We start from the raw sequence: 9,901 nt of genomic DNA, 5'->3' as shown, positions 1-9,901 counted from the left end.
TGCTGATTTGAGACATGAGACGGCCTTACTCTGAAGCGTCACATAAAGCGACGTCCTTTTCTGATGACGGCGGCACCTATGGGCAACACAGCTGGATCTGCTGCATAACGGAGCCAGCGTTTGGCGCACATCCCAAGTCACATTATATCCGCTGGTCAAAGCCGTAACCGCTGACACTGTTTTGTAGATTACCACCTAGTGGCTGTATGCCTCCATGAACCAGGAAGGTTGCAGTGACAGTTTACATCCATGTCTGTCCAGACTGTAGTCATGACAGCTAGATCAGTGTCAGCAATTCAGTATCTGACCAAATGTCTTCTCTTCTGTTCCTGAGTTATGATGTCGAATAATAATCAGGAAAGTGTTTGTGCAGAGCATTATGACATCACAGTGAAGCTGACCTTTGTCCTTTTGGGTATAAAATGTCACCACTTCATCATTTTGTTGTGTTGGACATGTGTGTGAAATGTTGTTATAATTAGTGCAGGAATTCTTGAGTTATGGCCAAAAAAATGTTTTGTGAGGTCACAGTGACCTTGACCTTTGACCACCAAATTCTTAGCAGTTTTTCAAGGACTCCAAGTGGACATTTGTGCCAAATTTGAAGAAATTCCTTTGAGGCCTTCTTGAGATATTACATCCACAAGATTAACATACATACGGACAACCCAAACAAATAATGCAGAGGAATAATAAACAGCTACAGTCACAGTTCTGATCATGAGTCCCACAGTGGGCCGACAAACAACATCAGATTTATTGTACATTAAATCTTTCACAAACTGTTTACGCTATGGACACTCTTACCCACCCCCCACTGTGGCTCTGTGTGTAATGGGCTGCAGGTGAGCATCACTGATTGGCTGAACGAGTGATAGTGTGAATCATCATTCTACTGTTTCAGGTTTTAGCTAACAGAGTTTTCTTTTTTATTAATTTTTTTGTTTTTAGTAGGCCGCAACAATCCCACAAAAAAGCCTGCAAATGGACTGAATTCTCTCTCCTTGTGACATATAAATAAGAACAGACAAAACTGGAAGGTTGGGTAAAATGTTTTATTTGCAAGCAACATGTTACAACACACGTGCACACTATCTTCCCATACTTATTTTAATATGCTATGTATTTTTTTCTAGTCAAGCAACAAATATTTGCTTTCACCCATTGCAAATCTCTGCCCTGGAGGTTTCTGTCAACCTGTACAACCCTGTTCATGTCTTCACTTACAGTTTTTCTATTTGCTTTTTCCCCCTAAGTCTATAAGCAGGACAAGTCCAGGACTGTACCGCTCTGAAATATGCAGCACAAAAAATTAATAATATTCATAATAATCTTGTATCTCTGTTTTCAGAAGTCATCTTGTTTGTGTATTTTTATTTTTATATAGATTACATTCAGATAAAGGAGTGAATATGGGTGCAGAGCAGATTAACTAAGTACTTAATCTCAGCTAATCGTATGCTGAGGTGTGTGTTCACAAAATCTGAAAACTGACATCATCAGTGGTCGTCCGTGTTTGATTAGTGTCTGGAAAAATGTGTAACACTGTTGTTTTGACAAACAAGACACGTGAGCAAATAATTCAGACATAAAAGCTGTAAGTTGAGATGAGCCAATCAGAAACAAGAAACACCATTTGTTCAGACTGTCGGCATTTAGGATGGGACAAGTTATGAAAGTAGACAACAAACAAGATGACAGAAGTGAAGACAGCCGGGGTCATTTTCCTTTGTGTTTCACTGCTTCACGGTAAGGAAGAAAGAATAGTGAAATGTTTGTATCTTTTCTCACTTTATATTTCTATGTCAGTAAGCAAGAGAAAAACTGTTGTGTAAAATACATAACAAATACATGATAGTGCAGCTTTAAAGTTGCCTTAATTTTAATCATTTATTGTATGTATGAATGATATGAGTTTCCTAACAGTTTTGGGGCAAATTCATGAATATTTTTGAACTTGTACTGTTTGTAAAAAAGCAGTTGAAATCAATTAAGCATACTCCTAAACCAAGCTCTTACCAAAAAGAATATAAACCTGTGTGATGAGTGTTTTTTAACAGAATAAAGAACTTTCCACTAACCACTGTAGCAAGTAAAGCTACGAAAAGTACAACATATGTCAAGAGTAAGAGTTACAGCCACGCAAACAGCTTGTGATGCTGTATGTAATTACAGAGGTGCTTTGAGCTGTTAGCATGCTCAGAATGACAATGCTAGCATGCTAATGTATACCAAGTTTAGCATCTTAGTTGAGTATGTTAGTATGCTAATGCTTTTTGACCAGCATACAAAGTGCTGTTGATTGGGATGTTACTGGTTTACAGTTATTTGATAGGTACCCAATAGTCGGATACTTTAAGATTTTAGCCTGACGATGGCACTAGATAAAATGTTTAAGGATCACCAAATGTATTCAAATTCATCCTAATGGGAAGAAGCATGTATATACTAAATGTCATGGTAATCCATCACTCATGGCCAAAATGAAAATAGAAACAAAGAGGTGGTGTATGGATCAAAAATTAGTTTTAAAGACTGATGTTATTGGTGGTTGCTAAATGAATTTACACTTCATGTTCATTATACGACACAAAGCATAAAGGCTCAGATAAAAAAAAGTTCCTACTTACTGGAGTCCAAAAACAGGGAAAGGTCAAAACCAGGTCATCTGTCCAGACAGGCAAACTTGTGCCAGCCTTACACTAAATGACTTTTCAAGCGATTTCACTGTTGCAGACAAATTTCTAATGTCAGAATAAAATCATGAGAGTTTTACCTCAGTTAGTGCATGCTCCCATGATCTTGATCGTTTGGTGAGAGGTGCTTATAAAAGTCAGTCTAATTCCGGGTACACACTACACATTATCAGCCAGATTATAGCCCGACACAGTGTCGTACAGTGTCAGCTCAGATCCTGAACGACAACAAGTGTCAATGCAATGCGATGCAATAATTCATCTTTTTATCTAGTGTAGTGTGTCATAGTTGAGCCATCTCGGACACCTCCCAACAGAAAGTCATAATGTGTGGGGTTTTTTCGTCAATCACAACTTCTCCCGTCACAGTCGTCACTCTGACCAAAAGAAACACAGAGCGATCTGCTGCCGTAGACAACTGTAGACAACCTCAGCCTTTTTGACATTTCCTATAGGGACGTTATCACACACAGTAAAAAAGGAAAAATGACAGCAGAGGCACTTTAGCAACCCGGTGAGTTCTGCCATTAGCATAAGGCTGGCAAACAATGTTATTTCTTCATAATGTTCATTTCTTCATTTTAATAAAATTAAAAAACAGTGGTTGTGCTTTTATTTACCACAACTGCAGAGGGTGCCAGCTTCATTTGAAACAGACTACATTATAAACGGGCGTTAATATATCATTCCCTCTGTGTTTTCTATATATTTACTTTTCTCCCGTTTGAAAGTTAACATTAAAAAGTTATCATTTCAAACTCAACACTTACTGTGCCTGTTTAAAATTAAAAGCCCCTTATAACTTCAGTTGAGAGAATCCCTTCACTTTCTAAACAGGCTTTTGTTGTGAAACATTTGCAGGAACTTGTTTTGAAGGTTTCAGTGACTTGCGAAGTTTGCATACTGTACTTCAAATGAAGCCCCTGCTATCTGGTGGCACTTTTTTTACACCACTACAATGACATTTCAGCTGGCACATGAACAGACACAGTGACTGTAATGATCGTTACAACAATAAAATTAGGACAAGAATAACCCGTGGCATCACACACGTCATGAAAGACGACCAGCGATGATTGGTGTGGACCATCATGTAGTCTGTCATGTCTGCCAGCATGATTGTATGACTCCACAATCGCCTAGTGACCGTCGGAACAGATAAAAATGTTGTGTCGTGTGAACCTGGCATAAGCTGTTTTAAATCAGCCTTTTTTCGTGTTGGTACAACAAAAACAACATGTTGAATATTTTCGTTGAAGTTTTCAGTCCAAAAAAGTTCAATTACATGAACATTGTCAATAACCAATATCTACGTTCTCCCCAGCAGCAAACAAGAAGCAGTAAACCGGGTAGACAGTAAACAATGAGGAGACTCCAGCGAGGAGCAAACATGTGAACAAGTCTCAGTTCTCTTGAACCGTGAGAAAGGAGGAGAAACTGGTGGAGCTGTGGTGCAAACAGGATACAAATTTAAATTGGAGATTATCTGATCCACCAACCAGCATTAGACGGTAACAGACAGGGGTAGGTAGGAAAGAAGGCTGAGGAGCTAGGGTGGATATAAACGAGACAATCTGATAGGGAGTGGGTGGAGATGGGCCTGGATATATTGTATACTGCAATGCTGATTGGGATAATGTGAAGCAGGTGAGCTTGTGGGTGGAGAAGGTCAGGTGAAGGAAACACCGGAGGGCGGGAAGGAGTGGCTGGATCTGCAATCAGAAGCAGAGAGGGTGCATGGTAAACAGAGCAAGCAACAGAATGACTGTTTAGACGTGTGGATGTGAGTGTTTCATGTGGCTGGTATGAAGCATTTTGTTGAACACTTCATGAAGTCTTAGCAAAACGCTGTATAGCATACAAAGAAAGATCTGCTTTTGAGCAAATACAAATAGGCCTAAAAGAAAAATACTTTTACTTGGGTTACCTATGTATAAATTTAGTTTTCATTTTTCTCTTTTTCAATGCAGGTTTTGTTGCAACATTGAACTGCACCAGCCCAACTCCTAAGGCCTTGTTTGATGCACTTGAGGCTGAATTATTTCCAAGAAAACTATTTCGACCTGTAGGAAACTTTACAGATGTGCTGGAAGTATCCATCGAACTGACTTTGGTGGGGATTTTAGGAGTGGTGAGTCTATGAGCTGCATAAAAATCTATTCATGACAGCACATACGGATGCATAACTCAGAATTTGAATCATCATTATTAACTGTATGTGTCTCATCCCTAGAATGAAAAAGAGCAGTCCTTAACAATATTCATATGGCAAATCCTGGTAAGTGTTCAGAGCACTGACAAAACGTGAATTCATTCAGAAAATGGTTTTAAACCTTTTCATTAACAAAACCACACACCAAATACAAGTGGTACCGGCAGATAAAGAGTGTTGTGACACTTTTTGCTTTTAACATTCACTTGGTGGTTGTCTGTGCTGTGTATCTCAACGTTTGATACAAGCTATTCATATTTGTCTGCAGCAAAACAGTCATTCAAACATCCACAACATAATCCCAGAATATGTAAGTTAATGTCAAATACAGAAAGTTCCCTTGTTATGATCAACCAAGTGGCACTCTCCAGATTGGAAAATGCAATCCTCATCCACAGTTGTTTAAATGATATCTTAGGAATAACTGCCCAACAAATGACGCTAACATAAAGTTTTGGAGGTTAGGTTTAGGCAAGAAAAGTTACCGTGGTTAGTTTTAGGAAAAGAAACATGGTGAGGAGGACGTACCTTAAAATGACTCAAAGTCCTGTTGTTCCAAACACCAGGCACATATGGAATGAACCACATGACATATTGTTGAGTAAGGCTGTGATCCAAGGCTGGATTTTTGGCTATTTAACTATTTCAAATATGTACATCAGCAAACATCGAAGAAAAGATGGAGAAGATGGGCACCAGCTGAATGAGGATTCTGCTTGTCATTGAATAGGGGTTGGAAATAAAATGGATGACCTCCGTGCCACATTAGTTTCCAACAACATATCAGGAACTGTAATACCCTTTGACTCACCAAAACTTGGCTTAATCCTGGACAGCAGCCATTTCACCAGGAGGGTCTTTTTCTATATGCCAATTTGACAGAGCAGAGAACTCTGGCAAGAAAAGGAGAGATGTAAATAGCGTTTATTTTACGGTGAATAAGGACTAGTGTGACAGTGGGCATGTGAGGTGCTGTCCCTTTCCTGCTGCTGATCACTGCTATACACCATTTAGAGGCGGCTGCAGAGTGGCACTGCCTGTGTTCAGGAGGGGTGACAATGCGGATGTCCTGTTGGTGTCGGTATATGTGGACAATTATGCAGCAGCAGCAAACGATGTAGGAAAATGCAAAAAAAGGACTACATTACATTGCACAAGTTAAAGGGGCTAATGGGATCACATTTCATTGGAGCTGTAACTTGTACAATTTCAAGTGACGTATAAATGATTGATTGATTGATTGATTGATTGACTGACTGACTGTTTTTTCCGTGATGTTTGTTGTCAAGAAGAAAAATATAGAATACCACTATACTTAAAGGAACAGTGTGTAAGCTTTAGGTGGATTTAATTATGTCTAGCGGTGAGGATTGCAGATAGCAACAAGCTGAAATTTCTATCGAGAGCCAGTGTTTGGTTTGCTCATTCTGGGCTACTGTAGAAAAATGGTGGTGCAAGATGGCAATCTCTGCAGAAAATGACCCGCTCTCTATGTAGATTTAAAGGGCTCATTTCAAGGTAAGAAAACCCACTGATCCTTATTTTCAGTTGATTACTAAAGAAAAAATTATATTCCATTTCTGCCAATAAATCCCCCTAAATCCTACACAATAGGCCTTTAATGTTTAGATTTAAGAATTTAAAGTATGTAGTGACACATTTAAAATGGTTGTTGGTTTGTTTAATGTAGGAGTGGCATATAGCGGGACTGAGCTGGGATGAGAGGGAATGTGGAACGGAAAAAGTCTCTGTCGTTCGAGAGCAGCTTTGGGTCCCAGACATTCTCATCAAAGAGTTGTAAGTTAAGTTCATTCATTAGAAAACTAAAGGAGTCACACGATCAATAGACCTTATCTCCTATCTGGCAGCACTTTTGTACACCTATCGCTATCTTTTTCAAGTATAAATGTGCAATTAAAAGTTTTTTATTCTTTTTATTTCCAGCATGGATGAGGACAAATCTCCCAAAACCCCATATGTCTACTTATACAACACAGGTCATGTTTATGATGATAGGCCGGTCAGAGTGATCGCCACCTGCAAATTAGTAATCTACACTTTCCCCTTTGATATCCAAAACTGCTCGCTGACCTTTGAATCATTACTGCATGTAGGTAAGTCTGTGCAACAAAAACCAGTAACAGCAAAATAACATGGCAAGTTTGTACTTGGAGTACACTGAAAGTTGTCACTTGCAAGTTTAAAAGGTTAATTGATATTTTTTGTAGATTATGTATTTTCAAACATCACACGTACAAACACAAATGTGGTATAACATTTCAATAGAATGAAATAAGTACATTTAATTATCTTAAGGGCCTGAACTTCTATGACCTCAAATTTTATGTTGACAACTTCACTCTACTCATGTGCATCACAAGTAACATTTCACACAGACTGGGCATCTAATATGGACAAACTTTCCTATGATTTTATTCCAGCTGAAGACATAAGGATTATTAAAACAGGCACATCTGCAGAGATACTGGAGGAGTCCAGAGATGTGATGCAGACCAGAGGAGAGTGGGAGCTTGTGGATATCAAATCATCTGAATCTTACATTGAAACAGGTCATGGGAACTTCTCTGAGATCAAATACTATGTAAGCTATTTTAGCTATTTTAATTTACTCTGTGTTAACGTGATGAATAATGGTGATTATCTGTTTAAAGGCCCTGACACACCAAGCCAACAGCTAGATGTCAGTCATGGGTTGGGTCATTGGTGAGTGACTGCTGCTCTAGTTGGTGCGATGTGTTGCCAACTTTTGCCCATCATTGGCCCCCGTCATTTGTTTATTGGTCAATTGAACATGTTGCGATGACAGCAAAGCCCAACAGTGAATGTAGTTACTCTGATAGGCACTCTTTAGTTCAGGGCATAAGAGGAGAAATGAAAGTGAGGAAAGTAAACAAAGGCCTATAGTCAAGAGGTGGTTAAGATTACTTTTTTTTGCCACTGAACTCTTTAGCAGAAATGTTTCATCATAGTTTGTGTTATTGTTCACTGGCACATGGTAAATATACTTTGTTCTATCAACATTGGACTGTGTTGTTAATGTGTCAACTGGCTAACTAGTGTCAAGATGGTCGTCCGGTGTCCCATTTTAAATGACGATTAACAATGGCTTCTGTCTGCTGGTGTGGAGAGTTACGTCATCTCCTGCAATTGCAGAACATACATGCTGGCTGGTGGTTTACTGTAGTTTTTTGTGGTGTGCTCATGTACAACTTTTATGGCAGAGACACAGCAACATCAGACAATGCAGCAGGGGGCCTTTGTCGCCGTTAGTTTTCTGAAGTCAGTTTGGTGTGTCTGGGCCTTAACAATGGTCCATGTGTTGTTTTCAACTCTTTTTGTCACTTTATGGCAGATCAGAGCAGTGGGTAGTGTACCAAGGTCTTTTTTATACAGCCATTTTTTTTTTTTCTTGAAATAATATAGCGACATTCTTAATCTGGATCAAAATATGTCAGTGCTAAAAAAAACAATAAAATACATCAATATCAGTTATGACAAACGTCATGTTAGATAAGAAGCATCGTGGATGCTAGACACACAAACAGTGAAGGAATTTAACAAAAGCTTTCTTTGTTTTGTTTTGTTTTAGACATAGAACAAAGGAGGGCCAATGATTGATCCTTGGGGTACACCAGAGGTCTAGGTGGTCTAAAAAAAAAAAAAGTATCAGAAATTAAAACAGATTAAGTTTTATGGGGGCTGGTGGAGGAGTTTACTACTCCTGGTTTCATTTCTTAATGGTGAATAGACCACTAAGTCTCAGTAAAACCTTAAAGCTTTGTACTTGTTTTTTATCCGAAGATCATTTTGAGACGTAGGCCAATCCTCTATGTGGTAAACCTCCTGTTGCCCAGCTGCTTCCTCATCACATTGGACCTCTTCAGCTTCTTGCTGCCTCCTCATAGTGTGGACCGGTCCTCTTTTAAGATGACCCTCATCCTGGGCTACACCGTTTTCCTGCTCATCATGAACGACCTGCTGCCTGTCACTGGAAATACAACACCTCTAATAAGTGAGTGACACCTGTGATGTAAATAGAATTAAATAATCCAACTACGGTGTTTCTTCTTGACCAGATGGCATTGTTGTCCAATTAATAGTTTGTCCTCTGATGGCTCTTCTGACAACTGAATTTTAAATATATATAAATTTGAATATGTTCTCCAACCTTGATAAATTAGGTTTAAAAGAAAAACGACTCTTTACTTCTTAATTGCTTTGTTTGTTTGTTAACACTTTATATTAAGGTACTGTAATAAGCATGAATTAATGCTTAATAAGCACCAATTAACCAGTTAATGAGCACTTATAACAGAGAATAGGATGCTTATTACCATTAATAAGACTATATAAGTGTTAATTATAGCATAATTAACACAGTTATTATTGCATATAGGAGCATTATAAGCACTTAATAGAACCTTGATAACAGTTTATAAAGCTATCCTAAATATTAATTAATAAGATGTCTATTTACATTAATTATGATTTATAAGGGGTAATTATAGAACAATAACCACATTTATTACTGGTTTATAAGACACTATAAGACCCTATCAGATTAAATTAATAAGGTGTTAAGTAAGGGATAATGTATAATGAGCCAGTGAATACTGGGAAAATAACTCCCGACAGGGGAATAGAACATTCAATAGAATAGAATAGTTTCATTCCCCTGAAGGGAGTTATTTTCCCAGTATTCACCGGCTCATTATACATTATCCCGCTTATTACACGGCTAATTATCAGTTAAATAAATAATGTTGTCTGCCTCTGCGAAGTGCATTAAAACCGACCGGATTCCACAACTTTTGGTGAAAGTTTTGTACTCACCCAGGCTTAGTGGACTGAACCGAGGCATAAAACTCGCGTAAAATGNTGCCTCTGCGAGTGCATTAAAACCGACCGGATTCCACAACTTTTGGTGAAAGTTTTGTACTCACCCAGGCTTAGTGGACTGAACCGAGGCCTT

At 38.5% G+C, this 9,901-nt stretch overlaps 1 protein-coding gene across 3 annotated transcripts in view; it reads left to right on the top strand.

Moving 5' to 3' along the window:
- Nucleotides 1-1,626: 1,626 nt before the first annotated feature.
- Nucleotides 1,627-9,901, top strand: part of LOC126397185 (5-hydroxytryptamine receptor 3A-like) — a 27,496-nt gene continuing 19,221 nt past the window's right edge. For 2 of the 3 annotated variants that reach the window (XM_050055768.1, XM_050055767.1), the window contains exons 1-7: nucleotides 1,627-1,749; nucleotides 4,667-4,827; nucleotides 4,930-4,974; nucleotides 6,599-6,705; nucleotides 6,853-7,022; nucleotides 7,350-7,510; nucleotides 8,731-8,941. In XM_050055768.1, coding sequence (XP_049911725.1) covers nucleotides 1,695-1,749; nucleotides 4,667-4,827; nucleotides 4,930-4,974; nucleotides 6,599-6,705; nucleotides 6,853-7,022; nucleotides 7,350-7,510; nucleotides 8,731-8,941 — 910 coding nt within the window. In that variant the 5' untranslated portion in view covers nucleotides 1,627-1,694. The remainder of the gene's footprint in view (nucleotides 1,750-4,666; nucleotides 4,828-4,929; nucleotides 4,975-6,598; nucleotides 6,706-6,852; nucleotides 7,023-7,349; nucleotides 7,511-8,730; nucleotides 8,942-9,901) is intronic. The other variant, XM_050055769.1, reaches the window with a different exon arrangement.

The sequence above is a fragment of the Epinephelus moara genome, chromosome 10 (assembly GCF_006386435.1).
Source record: "Epinephelus moara isolate mb chromosome 10, YSFRI_EMoa_1.0, whole genome shotgun sequence".
In the NCBI taxonomy this organism is placed as follows: domain Eukaryota; kingdom Metazoa; phylum Chordata; class Actinopteri; order Perciformes; family Serranidae; genus Epinephelus; species Epinephelus moara.
Note: the sequence above shows the minus strand (reverse complement) of the source record. Positions and strands in the feature narration are given on the sequence as shown.